The sequence below is a fragment of the Salvelinus sp. IW2-2015 genome, linkage group LG4q.1:29, assembly GCF_002910315.2.
Source record: "Salvelinus sp. IW2-2015 linkage group LG4q.1:29, ASM291031v2, whole genome shotgun sequence".
Classification (NCBI taxonomy): domain Eukaryota; kingdom Metazoa; phylum Chordata; class Actinopteri; order Salmoniformes; family Salmonidae; genus Salvelinus; species Salvelinus sp. IW2-2015.
Window position 1 is genome coordinate 72,870,293 of NC_036842.1, and position 20,520 is coordinate 72,890,812.

General features: G+C 43.1%; 1 protein-coding gene across 1 annotated transcript; it reads left to right on the forward strand.

The window, feature by feature from the left end:
- Positions 1-3,156: 3,156 nt before the first annotated feature.
- LOC111962510 (pannexin-2-like) lies at positions 3,157-20,200 on the forward strand. The gene is made up of 6 exons (XM_023985650.2): positions 3,157-3,924; positions 8,694-9,566; positions 11,965-13,079; positions 16,442-16,574; positions 16,829-17,017; positions 17,362-20,200. The coding sequence occupies exons 2-6, from the start codon at positions 9,338-9,340 to the stop codon at positions 17,667-17,669; spliced, it is 1,974 nt and encodes a 657-aa protein (XP_023841418.1). The 5' UTR covers positions 3,157-3,924; positions 8,694-9,337; the 3' UTR covers positions 17,670-20,200.
- The last annotated feature ends 320 nt before the right edge of the window (positions 20,201-20,520 follow it).

The window sequence follows — 20,520 nt, forward strand, 5'->3', positions numbered from 1 at the left end:
AGGCTGCCGACCCAGACGGCATCCCTAGCCGCGGCCTCAGAGCATGCGCAGACCAGCTGGTGTAGTGGAAATATTGAATCAAATATTTCTCAGATACCGGAACTTGTAAATTCAAATAGACTTTATTACAAAAGTAACAGAAGCTGAGCAATTCCATGGAACTACTGAATTCTCTTGTTACAGACCTCAGGCTTTATAGGTTTCCACCTTCTGTAACGGCAGATTTCCTCCTCTTCGTCTGAAGAGGAGGTGTAGCAGGGATCGTACCAAGACGCAGCGTAGTTAGTGTTCATCATGTTTAATAACGACAAAACCGTGAACACTACAAAATACAAAATAACAAATGTGGCAAAACCGAAACAGTCCTATCTGGTGCATAGAACACAAAGACAGAAGACAACCACCCACAAAACCCAACACAAAACAGGCTACCTAAATATGGTTCCCAATCAGAGACAATGACTAACACCTGCCTCTGATTGAGAACCATATCAGGCCAAACATAGAAACGGAAAACTAGACACAAGAGTCAGCTCCACATGGGGGCTCCAGAGTGGGATGACAGCCAGCAGCTCCCAGCTCTACACTTAGAGGTACATTACAAACACATTCTGTACCTACTGTTTACACAGTCATGCAGATTCACATAGACATGAACTAGGACTGCTGCACACATCAGGCTCTCTCCTCTCTCTCTCTCTCAAACGCAAACACACACACACACACACACACACACACACACACACACACACACACACACACACACACACACACACACACACACACACACACATTGAGTTTTGGCAGATGAGATGTTGTGCTCTATGACTAACTGATGTAGAGTCACTGATGCTTAGATAGCTGGTACATCTCTCACATCAGTCTTTCTGGAAATGTCACTGACGTGTGAGGAGGACTGACGCTTATGTAGCACATGAAGATGTGGGAAACTTACTCCTCAGCATTGTATCCATGTTTACATCGCTCAAGAACTAGCTTTTGAGTGGCACGACGAGTATAGATGCTTGAGGGAGGGTCACGTGTGTTTGTGAAGCAGAGGTCCCGGGTTCGAGCCAAGTACAGTGCATTCGGAAAGTATTCAGACCCATTGACTTTTTGCACATTTTGTTAAGTTACAGGCTTGTTCTAAAATTGATAGAATAAATGTTTTCCTCATCAAATCTACACACAATAATCCATAAAGACAAAGTGAAAACAGGTTTTTAGAAATGTTTGCAAATGTATTAAAAATAAAAACAGAAATACCTTATTTACATAAGTATTCAGGCCCTTTGCTATGAGACTTTGAGTTTGACTTTGAAATTGAGCTCAGATGCATGCTGTTTCCATTGATGGTTGTCCTTCTGGAAGGGTCTCCCATCTCCACAGAATAACTCTGGAGTTCTGTAAGAGTGACCATCGGGTTGTTGGTCAACTCCCTGACCAAGGCCCTTCTCCCCCAATTGCTCAGTTTGGCCGGGCGGCCAGCTCTAGGAAGAGTCTTGTAGGAAGAGTCTTGGTGGTTCCCAACTTCTTCCATTTAAGAATGATGGTAGCCACTGTGTTCCTGGGGACCCTCAATGCTTCATAAATTTTTTGGTACCCTTCCACCGGTTCTGTGCCTCGACACAATGCTGTCTCGGAGTGCTACGGACAATTCCTTCAACCTCATGGCCTGGTTTTTGCTGTCAACTGTGGGACCTTGTATAGACAGGTATGTGCCTTTCCAAAGCATGTCCAATCAATTGAATTTACCACAGGTGGACTCCAATCAAGTTGTATTAACATCTCAAGGATGATCAATGGAAACAGGATGCACCTGAGCTCAATTTCGAGTCTCATAGCAAAGGGTCTGAATACTTATGTAAATAAGGTTTTTCTGTTTTTTATTTTTAATACATTTGCTAAAATTTCTAAAAACCTGTTTTCGCTTTGTCATTATGGGGTATCATGTGTAGATTGATGAAGGGGAAAAACTATTTAATACCTTTTAGAATAAGGCTGTAATGTAACAAAATGTTGAAAAAGTCAAAGGGTTTGAATACTTTCAGAATGCACACAGTACCTTCGGAAAGTATTTAGACGCCTTCAGAAAGTATTTAGACCCCTTGACAGTCAAACGGAAATACAAAAAAAATATTTTTGACTGTGATCCTGACTCAGTTGACATGCCAGTAAGTGAAATCAAACAGGTGATCAATCTGTCATGTGACCAAATGCTGCAGACAACACATTCATGGGTCACTATGGAGGAGTTTTGGTTCCTCACAAAGGAAATAGTGTGCCGTCTCCCTCCGAGCACTACAACTCATGCTATGCTGATTCAGTGCTGTCATCTGCAATAAAAACAAATATCGATCCAGGTTGGATGTGACAGCACTGTCGACCACGCCGCCTGACTTTGAGACCTCGGTGGCGACATGCATCAAGCACACCCATCTCATTGGTGGTGGTGAGATAAGAGATATGTCAGTTTAATTTGCAATTGAATGTCATAGCCTCACATTAAAAGTGTATGATGGTGAGTTGAGAATAACATCAGCAATACTGTTAGAATGTTTTACAATTGACTGCAATAGTCCCAATTAAAAAAGTGAACATTGGCTGTTAATTACATAATTATTTTTCACATGATTAGGGTCTTGAAAATGTTCAAATATCACAATGGGGTTGTGGGCCAAAATTTTTTGGGGAACCACTGCCTTAACTCTTTTAGCTAAATCGTCCCCTAACCTTAATCCTTTAACCTAACTCCTAACCTTAACCCTAACCCCTGGCTTAGCTAACGTTAGCCACCTAGCCACTTAGTTAACATTAGCAACAACAAATTGGAATTCGTAACATATTGTACGTTTTGCAAATTCGTAACTTATTATACGAATCGCAATTCATAGTATATTGCACGAATTGCAATTCGTAACATATCATACGAATTGTAATTCATAATTTATCAACCGAAATGAATGATGAACATCTACAAATTAATACATTCCATACAAAACGTAATATATACAACTAAATGGAGTGTCTCCGTTTGCAACCACAACACATTAAATTGCTTTCTTGATCACCATTGCGATGCAGCAGTGATGGAGAGGAAATCCTATATTTGGAAGCAGTTATGAGGAGCGGCATCTAACCGGTGAAAACCGGCTAGGAACCTGACCAGAGTCTGAAGCGCGCGCCTTGGCTTGCTTGCTTGCACGCTTGCTATCGATCTGACCTGTACGGGAGTCTTGCCAGAAACAGCCAACCTAAACAGCCTAGCTATAGCCAATCGTGAATAACCAGAGGCACCACATCTCTGAGCAAAAACACAGCTGCTGCGGGTGGCGTGATTGGGGGTGAGCGAGTTAAGACAGAGTGTTTGTTCCCTGTTTAGCTGCTGGCTGTTCTCCCACTGGGACTTCATGAGTGTGTGTGAGTTTGAGGGAGTGGGGAGTTATAATGCCTACTTCACAAGGATTGATTGACTCACTGTTCCTCTCCTCCTGAAACGCAAGATAGCGACAGCTTCGTAGGCTAGCCTAGACTATATGAGGAAATCCTCAGAAGCTTGCATCAGTGTGCCCAATTTATTTTTACTGATAATGTGAGACCTTTTATAAACAACATCCAAAGTGTCGAGTTTGTTCCTCCACCTAAAGATCACAACCCATTGTCTGGGTTTTCACAACACAGTCAAATGGACATATACATCAGGATTTGTCATTTCAATTTGCGCAAGGAGAGAGGAAGCAATGATTTGTTGAATCCTAATGCGTTACCTATCTCATCTTTGGTTCTGGGGAGAGGAGAGAGACAAAACCCGGAAGGGAGGGTGAGGAGGGGTAAAGGCGGAACAAACCGGTGTGCCCGGATACACGCTGTAGCGGCTCGCCCGCACTGCAGTAACTCTTAGCACGCCGAGGATGCACATGACCTGTGAGTACATTATATTTCCTCCTTGTGTTAAATGGGTGAATTTGAACCCACAGTGGATTCTCGGGCTTGATCTATTTTCCTTATGGATGGACCGTGAATTTTCTGTGCCTGTCACTGATATGGACAGGTGGACTGCAGCTAATACATGTAGAGCTGAAAGTCTAATAAGAGTCCTTACTCAACCCGTTTTAGACTAATACACTCAGATTTTCAGCGCCCCGTCTACACTTCGGGAGCTGTCCACAGCACCAAGTGCTGAATTGGCGTGCACATTAGTTGACTTGCAGCGGAGTGTTTTGTTTTGTGCACCGCTCCTTTGATGTAAGTAGCCAATAGCATGTGGATGACTAGACAACCAACAGTGCGGCATGTTTGAGAATGACTCTTGGACAATTTCACAAGATTAGTAGAGGAAACTCTATCATATCATATGATAGCCTGTATGTAGCATAACCACAATAGCTTTGTTGCTCTGTTATTGTAGCATTTTGTTTAGCAATGGACTTGCATTTGGTGTAACAGTAGCCTAACGCTATTGTTTGCAAAAATAATAGTATTTTTTAATTTTGCTTAACCTGTCATTTGTGCACTTGAAAAAMGCAAAGTGAATAGGCGTTATATCGGGGACTGTGCATTGTTGAGGTGAAATTCCACTATTTGCCATGCTCACTTTACAACAGGAGTAGCTAGTTTGGAAGTTTTTGGACGGAGTCCAATCTATAAACTCATGATCACACTCGGAATGGATGCTCACTAATGAGGAGGACCGGTGAGAGTACTTGAAAGATCACACAGTTCCACTCACAATCCTTTAAACATGTAGCCTACAGTGAATTGTGTTCACCTCTTCAGCAAAAGTGAGTCTGATTACACCAAGTGTGTCTATCTGTGTAACAGGGACAGCCTTAACCAAACYTGGCATACTGTAGTACTGGCAACTGAATGTGGGCATCCCCTTTAAACACGTGTAGCAGGTCCAACTGTGGGGCATAATCTGTTGTTGGACTGGTGCCAAGGGCTCACCACTGCCAGAAGCCGAGTTTCTGAAATGAGATATTGTCTCCTACAAGACAAAATCGATTTAAAATTGGCAACTGTTGGTTGTAAACCAGATTTTTGGAACTGTTAGACAGACAATTACAAGAATCATCAGGTRATAAATATTAGGATATTGTTTTATGTTAAGGACATTTTTGTGCCCAAGTAAAGCATGTTCAATAATGAAGGAACACAAATAATACATGTGCTACACAGAAGGGCCTTTCCCAGAATCAAGTAGCCTGAAATGTAAATTAATTGAACTGGCCCTTTCACCTACAGTATGTCTCAGGGCTTTCTCATTGTCTGATCCAAGGATCCCGCAAAGATCTTCAGAGTAGGAGAGGGTGTTATCGATTGCGCCAGSGGTGGTCGACGATGTTTCCCCTAGGTACAGATCTGGGACCAGCTTCCCATCCTCCAATCCTATCCTTAACCATTAGTGGGGGAAATGCTAAACTTACCCAAGCACAGCATCTAGGGGAAACTTCACCCTACACCGTTATCTATTCACATAGTCAGTAGTCACTACCTATGACTAATGTTTCATGACTGGTGGCTTGACAAGTTTATATTTTATCTCACAATGATTTATTTATTCAAGATAATTTTACAGCAGATGAACTTCAGCCTATTCTATATATCACATCACATTATTCTCAAATACACTCCATTTGTCATCATAAAGGAGCATAATGCTCTCAAAAATAATATGAATGATTGGTCTTAGCCAGGGGCAATTTATTGAGTAGGTCATGATGCTAACAATTAAGTTGGTAGGCAGGATTTCTGTCCCTCTATCCCTGCACAATGTAATCCACTCTATCTGCAGACTGTATGGGCCTGCTTCTGTGTGGCTCAAGGACTATGGATATTTATGCCAGATTGAGAGAGAATGAGAAGAAGCAAGAAAGAGATGGAGAGAAAAAGAGATGGAAAGAGAGYGAGAGAGAGTGTAAGATGGAGAGAAAGACAGATGGGAGGGGTGTGTGTGGTGGAGTGAGCGGGGAAGATGTGATCACACTCCCCTCGAAGGACATTCACGTAACCGTCCTGGAGTGTGCATGCAGCAGCAACCCCCTCCTCACTTGCAGAGTGCAGCAGTGGCAATGAGACACACACACACACACACACCATAAAGCAGCATCCCCCTGACAGGTGTCCTGGATTCTGACATTCAAAATCCCCAGGTTTGACAGTGTTCATTAAAGATGATGTCTCACAGCTCCATGGGAAATGGTTTCACTGTAACGCTGAATGAACAGAACATGAGCATAATGTCATATGACTAATGATTACATCACTGATATGAATCGGAATCTAATAATATCGATTGACTCAGCCAGGAATCAAAACCTTTTTTGGTACCATGTTTGGGAAAAAAAGGCATGTCCTTGTACTCAGTGGTGCATAAAAGTTTTTTAAAGGCTTTTCAAGGTCATCATTCTCATCAGAGCYGGTGACTTCGCCCTTCACAGACCTTGTGTAATCAAAGGCAAATATTCCCCACAGATGTGACCACACTGACAAACTCACTGAAAACTGAGCTCCCACTGCTACTACTGACACAGTAAGCAAAATTACATAGAAAATGTATTTTCAACATATTTTTCTGACATTGAAATCAGGTGCATTTTAGGTGCCGAATGAAAGTTAAAAATATGCATTTTCCGGATGTTGAAAACAATATTTTACGAACTTCGAAAATACATAATTTCCAGACATCGAAAATATGTATTTTCTGGATGTTGAAATCAGGTGCATGTTAGGTGCTGAATGAAAGGTGAAAAGACGTATTTTCCCTATGTCAAAAAGATTTACAGACATTGAAAATCTGTCTTTTTCAGTCATTGATTCTATGTCCAWATTTCTGCAAATACGTTCTTTCAAGCCTCTTAATACACTATAGGAAAGAGGAACCAACTGAAGATTGTGACAGAATATGTATTATTGCTCCCATCTGTCACATGCACTTATGCTAGCTTTTCAAAGCATTCCAACCTACAGAATAAACCAACAGACCACTTCAACTACAATAGCATTCTCAGTAGCAGTAAAAAAAAATAATAATCTTGCTATGACTGTGATAAGTTTTTGTTTATCTACCTTAGTTAGCTCTGTGTCTGCTGAATWACCAAAATGTAAATGTAAAAAAAACACTTGAAAAGCATGCTGGGTATTATTCTAATGAGCTCCTCTCCCAAACAAGTACATATTTGATCTGAACAAATCATAGACCTCTAAGCTATGTTTCACAAGTTTAACATCACAGTACGACACAGTTTAGTACAGTAGAGCACAGTAGAGTGCAGTGCGCTACAGTACGGTATAGGATAGCAGAGTTTTATTCAGTAGAGTAGACTACAGTAGATTATGGTACAGTTTAGTTCAGTAGAGTACATTAGAGTAAAGTAGGGTATAATACAGTACACTTTACTTTTCTTTACTGTGCTCTACTATATGTTTATTTACTGTGCACTGTACTCTGCTGTGCTCTATTGTATTGTACCATGCTGTCCAAACTTGTGAAACATAGATATCTATGATTGGTTCAGATTTGGTTCCCAAATCTGAACCAATTATAGACGTTTATGTTTGTGCCAAATATAGGCCGATCCGGACGTCTGTGGACATTGAAATCAAGGCCGGTCCAGACCGGACAAAATCTGAACCAAACACGGATGTCTATGTTTGGTTCAGATTTTGTCCGGTCCGGACTGCATAAAAAAAAAGACAAAAAAAGACRGGTCCAGACAGTACTAAAGAAAATACATCCAAAAGACATTGCCGTCTGTAAATGCTTAGCGGGGAGTGTGTACAACAGGAATTTAGCTGCATATGGCGATGCAGAACACTACCTTTGAGATGGTGTACCTGAGTGGTGTACCTGAGTATGGTGTTGGTTAGAGAGATAATCTCAACCAGATAATTTACTTGAACTAAACTGTTGGATTTATTTTCAGTGTTTACTGAGCTAGTGTTTTGTTATTGCTCTCTCTTTTAGAAGAAAAAGCCAACATTTTGCAAGTATAGATATAGTATGTTTCTTGACAATCCAACCTGGTCTCAGAGCATTTCGTATTATTTTTATTGTAAATCTGAGACACTCCATTTAGCATGATATGTTACGTTTGGTATGGTTACATAAAACAGATGGTTAGTTAAGGCAAAAAATMAAAGTAGGGTAGTTGGTTGGGGTGGATGGAAGGGTATATAACACAAACGTCGAGCAACCTAAAGGTTGCGAGTTCAGATCTCATCACGGACAATTRATTTATTTTTGCTAATTAGCAACTTTTCTACTACTTTTTAGCTACTTAGCTACTTACCACTACTTAGCATGTTAGCTAACCCTTCCGCTAACACTAACCCTAACCTTTTAGCTAACCCTTCCCCTAACATTAACCCTTTAACCTAACTCCTAAACCCTAGCAAACGTTAGCATGCTAGCTAATGTTAGCAACCAAGCCACCTAGCTAGAATTCGTAACATATATGTTTTGCAAATTCGTAACATATAGTACATTTTACAAATCCGTAATATATTGTACATTTTGCAAATTCATAACATCTGTTATGAAATGGGTGTTGAATTGTAAATCACAATATATCACACAAATTAATACATACCATACGAAACKTAATATTGCATACTAAATGGAGTGTCTCGGATTTACATACAGAATAATACGAAATGCTCTGAGACCAGGTTGGACAATCTGTCTTTTGCAGGAAGATGGAATCGGAGTAGGTATCCCTATTGATCTGGGTATACTATGAATCCATACAAACTCATCCACCGGAGACCACACTCTTTGAGAACCGAGAGAAAGATCATCTATCCTTCCTTTTACCTGACACACTGTGTGTGGACCAAGGCCAGTTAAAGGTGAGAGAACAAAAGCACAGAATGTACACAGCACAACTGGAACCCACAGTAAACCACTGACTGAACACAATGTCCTTCCTCGGTGAGGGAAGAGACAGTCAGAGAGCATCAATCTGTCTGACTCACCGTCAGTGAACATATCCAAGACTGTCCATCAAAACCCAGTCGTTCCTGCCACGCCACATGACCAGCTCTGGCATTGAGACCGCCAGTCCTGTGTGAGTTGGTGTGTAACAGTGTGAGTGGACGTAGCTAGGAGGAGGGAGGTCCCACTTACAGTCAGTGAAGATCCCAATACACCCAAGAGACTGTCCATCACATCAAGACCCAGCCATTACTGACTTTACATAACCACATAACCAGGTCTGGCCTGGAGACAGCCAGTCCTGTGTGTGTGTGTGTGTGTGTGTGTGTGTAAGTAGCCCAGTGTGTGTGAGTGGGTGGAGGTATCTAGGAGGAGGGGGTGGCCGTTGTCTTCTCAGGCCAGATGCAGAACATCCTCGAGCAGAACTTAGACATGGCCACGGCTCTGCTGGCGGGAGAGAAGCTGAAGGAGCTGATCCTGCCTGGCTCTTCCCAGGATGAGAAGGGAGGAATGCTGGCCGGCCTTATGGTCCAGCTTAAACTGGAGCTACCATTTGACCGCGTAGTCACCATCGGCACCGTCATCATACCCATCCTGCTCGTCACTCTTGTCTTCACAAGGAACTTTGCAGGTCAGTGGGTCGGCAAGATGGCAGACCTGGCTTCAACTATTATTTGAAATAATATACATTAGTTGTGCTTGTCTGGGGCAATTGAACCAGTAGAATAGTTGCAAAAGTGCAAACACCGCCCCTTTTGGCACTCCAGGCAGACGAGAGCAAACTAATATTTTGAGAGTTTGCTCTCGTCTGCCTGGAGTGCCAAAAGGGGCGGTGTTTGCACTTTTGCAACTATTCTACTGGTTCAATAGTATTTGAATCCAGGTCTGGCAGATGGCCACTAGAGGGGCCTGTGACATTGCTATGCTGCTGCAGTAAACACCAAACACACACAGCAGGTTGGGAAGGGAACTGTATGTCTTAACTGTTGTTGTTAACTCACATCACATCAGCCTTTCACTTTACACTGAACCAGAACACAGATACCAGTAGACAGCTGTAGTAGCTTTATGTTATTCATACTATGGCATTGGTATATTAAAAAACAACAACAAAGGTTTCTCTCACAGACAATGCCCCAACAACATTGGCATTCATAATGTCTAACAGTAGGACATTTTCCTGYAGAGTTTACTTGTGCTCTATTGGTGCTTTTCCAGTGAGTCTTACCCCACACCAGGTTGTCACCCGTGTTTTATGTTAATGTGAGCTCTAAGGTTATCGTGTTTCCATCAGGAGTGTGATTTGTGGTGAGCTGAATCAACAACCTCTGCATCATTTCATGTTGTGTTTGCTGCAATGCTGTGTTGTCACATGTTGCTGCCATGCTATGTTGTTGTCTAAGGTCTCTCTTTATGTAGTGTTGTGGTCTCTCTCTTYTCGTGATGCGTGTTTTAATCCCGTCCCAGGGGCTGAAAAAYAAAAGACAAAACACACATCACGACAAGAGACACCACAACACTACATAAAGAGAGACCTAAGACAACAACATAGCATGGCAGCAACARGTGACAACACAGCATGGTAGCAACACAACATGGAGGCAGGAGGCGTTTTGCTAGGCCGTCATTGTAAATAAGAATATATTCTTAACTGACTTGCCTAGTTAAATAAAGCTAAATTAAAAAAATGAAAATCATGACTGTTGGTTTGTAAGAAGGTGTTAAAGTTCACAGTTAGCCATTGTTATGTAAATTAAAGCTTAAAAGTGCCTAGGGCCTTGCCTTGGCTCCAAGTCTGAGCAGGTCRGCTGGAGCCATGGCACAGTGAGACACGGGGGCCGGCCCGCGTCGATGGAAACAGAAAAGTCTGAATCTTTTGGGTAAAACACTCGGGTAAATCCTCAGACGAAATGCACCATATGTTATTTTTTGATCAGAATGATAGATCTGGGAAATGTAGGGTTAAGTATGCAGTGCTTTTGGTGTGAGAGATCAGTTCAGAGATTAGACTGGGCTACTGTAGTGAARAGAGAGGAGAGAGGAGAGAAAGGAAAGCTCAATGCTGAGTCAGGCTGTCTGCATAGCAGCACCAACCAGCTGTGACTGAGCATTTCACTTAGTACCGGGCGGGAAGTACTGGTCCGACAGAGGATGGGATTGGGTGGGAGCCCATCTCTGTATTCTCTGCACTACTCCTCTTCAAAACATGGGTTGCCAACGGGACCCATTTGATAGGCCCCACAAACCTCAAGTGCCATGGCAACAACCGAAGACAGCAGTGCAACGTGCACTATATTACATTTATGTACAATACTTATTGTATTGATGTCATTGGTTGCTACCCTTAAATTGAACAAATTATGTTGGATTTAAGTCTRAGGCAAAGTCCAATACCAAATGAAGGAGCCTACAGGCCAAATATGAACGTGTGCAAATTTGAAGAGCAATCACATAAACTTTCTCAAGCCTGAAAAACAGCCCTTTCCCAGACACTGTACCCACCCCAGCCCTCAGACACCTGGCTCAGCGCTTTGCAGTCAGTGTGTAATGTTCTCATGCTCAGTTCAACAATCATTAAATGAAAGTGCACCACAAGTGCACCTCAGGGCTAGATGCACCCCTGAACCTACCAGACCTTGTCAGTCGGCCGTCGAATGGCCTTGCTGCTACCARACTCAAGCATAACAGGGAAAGAATGGATGGAATACAAGTGTGGCTTGKAGTGCMGCCTCCTTCTCTGTCTCCTCTGCAGATGGTTTTATACCATGAATCAGCACTTCCAGAGAGTAATGAAATCTGAGAAGTCTTCTGACAAAAATGGATGAAATTAATCAATGGTATTTCCCCCACATAGGAAACATCTATAATATCAACATTATATCAAGGACTGACTGTTAGAGGAAAGTTTGACAACAATTTTTTTTGTTGTTGATTCACTTACTGTAAATAGATTACAAACATCCATTACCCTCAGTCATGTTGTAATGTCAGATTATGAGGCTAACTCTCTCCTTCTTTTCCCCTCTCAGAGGAGTCAATCTACTGCTACACGCCTCACAACTTCACCCGTGACCAGGCCCTGTACGCACGAGGCTACTGCTGGACAGAGCTGCGTGACGCCGTTCCCGGGGTGGAGCCTGACCTTCGACCTTCGCTGTTTGAGCACAAGTTCCTACCCTACGCCCTGCTGGCCTTCGCCGGGATTATGTACATCCCTGCTTTGGGCTGGGAGTTCATGGCCTCCACAAGACTTACCTCRGAGCTCAACTTCCTGCTTCACGAGATRGACAACTGCTACCACCGGGCTGCCGAGGGCCGGGCCCCTAAGATCGAGAAGCAGATCCAGTCSAAAGGACCAGGCATCACGGAGAAAGAGAGACGAGAGATCATCGAGAACGCGGAGAAGGAGAAGAGCCCCGAGCAGAACCTGTTTGAGAAGTACCTGGAGAGGCGAGGCCAGAGCAACTTCCTGGCCAAGCTGTACCTTGCGCGCCACCTGGCCATCATGTGCCTCAGCTCCATCCCCATCTCCTACCTGAGCGCCTACTGGCACCGCCAGCGCCAGAACGAGTTCAGCTGTGCCCTGGGGGAGCCTCCAGACTCCAGCAGCATCCCTGAGCTGAGGCTCAGCGTCAACTGCAAACTGCCAGCCGTGCAGCTGCAGCGCATTATGGCCGCCGTAGACATCGCCCTGCTGAGCACCATGAACCTTGTCATCCTGGTCAACCTGCTGCACCTGTTCGTGGTGCGGAAGTCCAACTTCGTGTTCGACAAACTGCACAAGGTGGGCATCAAGACGCGGCGGCGCTGGCAGAAGTCTCAGTTCTGTGACATCAACATCTTGGCCATGTTCTGTAACGAGAACCGCGACCACATCAAATCACTCAACCGCCTTGACTTTATCACCAATGAGAGTGACCTCATGTATGACAATGTGGTGAGGCAGCTGCTGGCCGCCCTGGCCCAGTCTAACCATGACGCTACACCCTCTGTGAGGGACTCAGGCATCCAGACCCTAGACCCCAACATGGACCCCTCTCTCTTGGGAGTGGGGGAGCTGGGAGGGGAGCCGCTGGTCATCAAACGACCACGCAAGAAGATGAAGTGGATCCCCAGCTCCAACCCCCTCCCCCAGCCTTTTAAGGTAGGTCCCCATGCATAGGCGGCCTAAATGCTACCTGCCACAGGTTTGCCTAAACATCACTGTTACCATGGTTACCCCATGGATATTCAGTATGAAAGAAGTCTGCCTAAAAAATATGCAAGTCTACAAGTCAGAATGTTGAATAAAATGATATTTACACTTACTTTACCGGTTGTCCGTGCTGTTGGTGCTTTTGACGGTAGGAGGTGGAGATAGGGTATCCACAGGAAAGTGTTGTTTACCTGACTTTTTGTGTTCTGTCACTTGCATTTTCAATCTCCTGATGCATGATGTGCAACATGTAAACAATAGCCAAATGTACCGAACATAGTCAATCGAACCACGTTTCCTCGCAATCAGATGGAAGCGTTTGTGAAATTTGACAGCTGATTGTGTGGGACAACATTCACTCTGTGGTTCGGTTAGACTTGGTCATATTGTGCATGCTAAAAAAAATTATATACAGACCAGCGTACTGAAGGTCGGGTTGATAACACTTCCCTGTGGATATGTTGTCTCAGATTGCCTCCGACATAGGCACAAACTCAGCGGACAAGAGATTCTAAAAGAGGGTAGCCACAGGTTGTAACAGTTGTCAATGTCGTTCTCCTCCTCGGACGAGGAGGAGCATGGATCGGACCAAGATGCGGAGTAGGAGGTATTCATGATTTTAATGGCAAACCAACAAACACTACAAAATAACAAAACAACAAACGTGACTAACCTGTAACAGTCCTGTGTGGCCCAAACGCTGACACAGGAACAAACACCCACAAAACACCAGTGAAACCCTGGCTGCCTTAGTATGACTCTCAATCAGAGACAAACGATACACACCCGTCTCTAATTGAGAATCATACCAGGCCGAACACAAAACCCAACATAGAAATAGAAAACATAGACTGCCCACCCAACACTCACGCCCTGACCAATAAATACATATAAAACAAGAGAAAACAGGTCAGGAACGTGACACAGGTCTGCATATTCTGGCCAATTATCATGGGCTGGAAATGCAATCTGTTTGTCTAAAACTGAATTACACATAGTCGGCTAAATCTATTATTGTTATGACTAATTACCACCAATGAAAAAAGGATATTCCTGATTTCCAACTCAAATTAACTGATATTGATTCATCTTCTCACACTAAGAAACCAACCTGTGGATTTCCATCCGATTAATGTCTTAGGATATTAATCTAAATTAATATGCAATAAAATAGTCTTCACCCACTGTGCTGAAGCGCACATGTTACAGCACCACTTACTGTAGAGTCGGTTTGTTCAGTGTACTAGAACAATATCTAAGATATTCGTATCAGCATTTATTGAGAAGACTTGACATGATGTTTCTGATTGAAAAGGCCCTTAGAGAAATGAGGCCCTCAGCAAGAGATGGTACCAAACTCTCTAAAGGAAGAGAACCTACTCGGTTTTAAGAGATCTGTCATGGATTCCCCCTTAGTATGTGTATATATGTGCGCTCTGTTCCCCATTGTCCTTGTTGATTATTGTTCCATGTCCGTTGGTCTTGTGAGTACCTGTGCTCTGTTGTGTCGGCTTGRGTGTTACTGTGTTAATGTGCACTTGTTATTACGGGTCTCGTTCCGTGTCTTGTTATTATGGGTATCGTCCAGTGTATTTATTAGAGGTTTACACCTCGCTCTTTGTATTGGTTACAGCCTGTGTTATACACTGCTCAAAAATTAAGGGACACACTAAATAACACATCCTAGATCTGAATGAATGATATTATTATTAAATACTTTTTTCTTTACATAGTTGAATGTGCTGACAACAAAATCACACACAAAATATTCAATGGAAATCAATATACACCCATGGAGGTCTGGATTTGGAGTCACACTCAAATTAAGTGGAAACCACACTACAGGCTGATCCAACTTTGATGTAATGTCCTTAAAACAGTCAAAATGAGGCTCAGTAGTGTGTGGCTCCACGTGCCTGTATGACCTCCCTACAACGCTGGGCATGCTCCTGATGAGGTGGCAGTCTTGTGGTTGCAACGTGCGTTGGTGGATGGAGCGAGACATGAGTCCCAGATGTGCTCAATTGGATTCAGGTCTGGGGAACGGCGGGCCAGTCCATAGCATCATGCCTTCCTCTTGCAGGAACTGCTGACACACTCCAGCCACATGAGGTCTAGCATTGTCTTGCATTAGGAGGAACCCAGGGCCACCGCACCAGCATATGGTCTCACAAGGGGTCTGGGATCTCATCTCGGTACCTAATGGCAGTCAGGCTACTCTGGCGAGCACATGGAGGGCTGTGCGCCCCCCAAAGAAATGCCACCGCACACCATGACTGACCCACGCCAAACGGTCATGCTGGAGGATGTTGCAGGCAGCAGAACGTCTCCACGGCGTCTCCAGACCTCGTCACGTCTGTACATGTGCTCAGTGTGAACCTGCTTTCATCTGTGAAGAGCACAGGGCGCCAGTGGCGAATTTGCCAATCTTGTGTTTCTTGGCAAATGCCAAACATCCTGCACGGTGTGGGCGGTCCTGCTGCTGGGTTGTTGCCCTTCTACGGCCTCTCCACGTCTCTGTGTTACTGGCCTGTCTCCTGGTAGCGCCTCCATGCTCTGGACACTACGCTGACAGACACAGCAAACCTTTTTGCCACAGCTCGCCTTGATGTGCCATCCTGGATGAGCTGCACTACCTGAGCCACTTGTGTGGTTTGTGACTCCGTCTCATGCTACCCCTAGAGTGAGCACCACCAGCATTCAAAAGTGACCAAAACATCAGCCAGGAAGCATAGGAACTGAGAAGTGTCTGTGGTCACCACCTGCAGAACACTCCTTTATTGGGGGTTCTTGCTAATTGCCCTATATTTCCACCTGTTGCTCTATTCCATTTGCACAACAGCATGTGAAATTTATTGTCAATCAGTGTTGCTTCCTAAGTGGACAGTTTGATTTCACAGAAGTGTGATTACTGGAGTTACATTGTGTTGTTTAAGTGTTCCCTTTATTTTTTTTGAGCAGTATATATATATATACGTGTTGTTTGGCTTTGCCCCTCATGTTCATGATGTACGCTATTTTGGGTAGAGAAATAAAAAAACGATTTAGTATTCCTGCGCCTGTCTCCTATCATTATACAACGTAACAGGATCGTTCACTTTTTAAGTTTGAGCTTTTTTGCTAATTATCTAGGGTGTTGTTGTTTCATCCCAAACATTTTAAAGTTTGTTAAAACCAGAGGTAACCCTTAGTAAGTCGGAAAAAACCCTTGGTAAAATAAGCTAAAACTTCACAAAAGTGAACCATCCCTTCAATAATCTAATTCTACTTGGGATAATTGTACTAACTGTCCATGTCTGTCCATGGTGAAGGAACCTCTGACAATGACGCGTTTGGAGAACAGCACTAAGACTGAGAAGCCCAAACCGGTGAGGAGGAAACCAGTGGCAGAGAACTATGTTGCTCCATTAAGCAAGAGCACACAGTACCCGCCCTCTGCCAAAGGTACTGTACTGAGAGCAGTGACATTACTGTAGAAATTATGGTAATAGAAAGTTGAGTAGGCTAATATACATTTTATYGTTACTCAYAATTTTGCTATATTTTCTATTTTGGATATTTGACTAAAACTGCTTTTGCATAGAAAAGTGCTTCAGGAATGTCACATACTGTAAATAAAGTTGTGCAACTCATGCACAATTTGGTCATGCTATTGTGTTCTATCCCCCTTACCATATCTGTTGAATGCCTGACTCTAGATATGAGCGCAATGGAGAAAAAGCACAGTCGCAACTTTACCCTGGATGTTCACCCATACATGCTGACCATCCGTAAGCCCACCAAGGTAGAGACAGTCAGCACAGAGCCTCTGCCCCCTGACCACACCCTGGACTCTGTGTTCATCGAGGGCACACACACCATCGTCCATGTCTCTGCTTCTATCACAGGTATTATTGCCATGCCTCATCTCAGGAGGAATCTGTCACCAAGGCAACCAAACCTTATTCTATATATTCCTGTCTCCCCTGATTTATTTTTGGCATTTTAGAGAAAGGAAAGAAAGGAGAGAACTGAGAAAAAGCCAACTCTAACAGAATGCTTAACCTAATGCAATGGTGACCGAGTTTGCAATGGTGACCCAGAGTTTTTCATGACCACTTTGTCTTTATAGACTACAAGTAGGCTATAACTAGGGTCTAAAAATMTTCCTGGTTAGGTCATGTGGTCAGGAAAGAACTGTGGGCCTGTGTACAATTGTACCATAGTTTTTTCTCTCTCTCTCCCTCTTCAGAAAAGAAAGATTGCACCCCAGAGTCCACCAACACGGTCTTCTCTACAATGACCGTCCCCACCAGCATCTATCTGAACGATGCCACTCCCAGCCCCAACCCACCCTCCCTCGCTGACTGCCACCCTACAGATTCCCTGATCAAACAAGAGGAGCCCGAAGCCCAGCCTGCAGTCTTTACTCGGATCCCTTCCCACCAGCTTCTAAGTATGCACCAGATACTCAGTATGGAGGAAGAGGGGGCTGGAGGCCAGGGGGCCAGACTGGCTGAGAGACCCGTGGGCGAACTAATCGCTGCTGGGGAGTGCTGAGGAGGAGACACACACGTCCCCCCTCAAAATGTCCCCAAACACCGCAACATGTACTCACCACTTCCATGCCAATCACTGTCTGCCTATAGAAAAAAAAACTTGTCCTCCTGACCACACAGTTGTGCTGTGCTCACAATGCACCTCTTCTCTGGTGAAGGGACTGAATGAGGGTGCCGATGGTGCTGAACCATCATTTTTTMATGAAGATTTAACAAGATGCAGCAAAAGAGAGGATACTGGTTCAATGTGTGCTAATCAACCCTGTCATCTGCTGTAACTCGCTCAGCACTTGATTTGTCCAGGATGGGAAGCAAGGAGACTTTGTTGAAATGCAGACAGCATTTGTTGCTCATATCCTTGACTTGGAGAGGAAGCAGCTCATATTACAAAAGCTAGGAAAGAGAAAAGGGAAGGTGGAATGCTTTTTACACACATTTTAGTAAAGCACACCATGTKAAAGACTGCTTTACCAACAGTTAAATTCTGAAAACATGTTTATAAAAACATTACTATCATTGCTTATTGTCCCTCTATCCAAGTATACTGAAAGCCCATGCAATACGTTTAAAAATCTGCACTGCAATATATGCAAAAGAATATGCAATAATGTATACACTTCCAACTTACAAGACATTTTACATACTGTAAATAATCTATAGACTCTGTAGCCCTATGTCGGTTGTTGTGGTGTGCTTCACACATAAATGTTCAATTAGTTAATCAGTGTCATTTGACCACACAGAGGACAGAGGAGGCGAAGTGAGAATGCACCTACCTTACTGAAGATTGGGCTCAGAAGTTGCAATCTGTAACTTTAATTTTCCCAGTGGCACACACCTATCCAAGAAGTGAAACAAAAACAAATGGTTACATTAGTTTTAGTTCCCCTTTAGTTTACAAACAAGTGCAGGGGCAGTACTTTTGAGTGGGAATGAAAGTTACAGATGGCAACTTTAATGGGTTCCTCTCACACCACTAGTGCACTTACTATGTGAGGTTGATTGATCCATCCAATAAGGAAGTCATATAATAGATTTTCTTGTGTAAAATACATGTCAGATTCAGAAACACTTCCACTTTAATGAATATAGGCAAGAATATGCATAATAATTTTTTGCCAACATTTTGCATTCAAGTTGCATTCATCTTCTTGCTATGGATCTACAAATGTGTTCCAACCTTGCCACCTCTCAATGTCAGTGTTTGTCCCTATATGAGCCCTAATTACTGTGATAGTTACTCTGAACTGTTGAGCTGTCAAAGTACAGTCGTCTTTACACCAGCACTGCATTTCAACTGAAACCTGGACTCATTTGGGGACATTACAGTCAACCCCAGCTGGACATTGCAGTCCCTCCCAGCTCTTCTTGTGAAAGTTTTGAAGAATAAGTGAAGTGGTACGTAGATAAAGAAAACATTGTACACAATGAAATATACAGCATCTGAATGCTTTGCTTTTGACTGTCCTACCATTTCACCATAGCCATAGGCCTGCCTTGCCACGTGCCACCACATTGAGAGCAACAACAGCACCCCATTTCAGTAACACTTTCTCATCGTGCTGTCTCATTACTCACCAAAGACAATGAAATTAACGAATGAAAAGTACAGTACTGTAGTTAGTATAATTGTTATCAGGATATAAAAGCACCTTTCACCGGTTATGATGCCATAGACAAGGGGATATGTGTAGCAAACAACCACCATCAACCGTATGTCTGAGCAATTGGTAGCCAAAACTGAACAGTGATGGCAGACCAATCTACAACAAGCAGGTATTTTTCATGAACACACTATGAGGATTCCTCTATGCTGTGAATCTGTCATCTTGGGCAATAAAATATGTATAAAAGGGCATGTAAAAATGTGCATGTAAAAGGATTAGAAATCCTATAATATTACTTAACCTACCAGTGAGATATAGGGTAAGTGTATTTGGCAATGTAAAGTTGACCTTCCAAATAGATTGATGGTTGTGATGTTCACAGTCTAAAATCCACTAAATGCATGGTTTGGGAAACTACCTGCCTGGTTAGGCTACCTTAGACATATTATTCAGCAGATGCAATCTGAAGGGTGCTTGTCTGGCAATTTTTTAGACGACAAAAAATACATAAATTTCATGATCTGTGGTTAGCACACTATCCCCTTGATGTACTCAGCACACTAATGCCTCCAAAGGCACTTTAAATATGACATGTAGCACAAGTTTATGAGTGTGAACATGTTGATAGAGCAGCGCTCCTCCTCGTGCTTTCTTCGGAGTTGGGGACCTCAGATTGGGGAAAGAAATGGTTTTGTTCCTGAAGGCTCTGTCTAGGTAGATTGCCTACATTCCCTGCCTGGGTACAGATCTAGAAACAATTTAWCCACCCCAAATCCTAGTCCCAGTAAAACAGAGGAAAGACAGTGTAACTTGATCCTGCTCCTTCTTAAGGTGGGTGGTGTTTCTCTGGTGAAATAAGAGTTGTGGGGGGTTATAAGATGTAGTCATGAGTAATACACTTTAAAAAAATAAAAGTTGAACATGAGTTCTTTCTATACATGTTTCTGTAATTAATAGCATATGCATGAAAATAGATATATAAAATACACAATAATAAGAACTACAAGCATATTTCCACCACGAACTACAAGTACCAGAAGGAAACGACAACAGACGAGTCACAGTCTGACTGAGTACAGGTYAGAGCACACAGGTTGGCTAGCCTGTAAGTTTGCATTCCTATTTATTATATTAACGTAGCTTTAATATTGTAAACTGATATACACCTGTTTACCAAGGAGTTAGCAAGCTATCAGATATGCCACCTAGCTAGCTCGTCCAACTTGCTCACTAACACCCTAAATT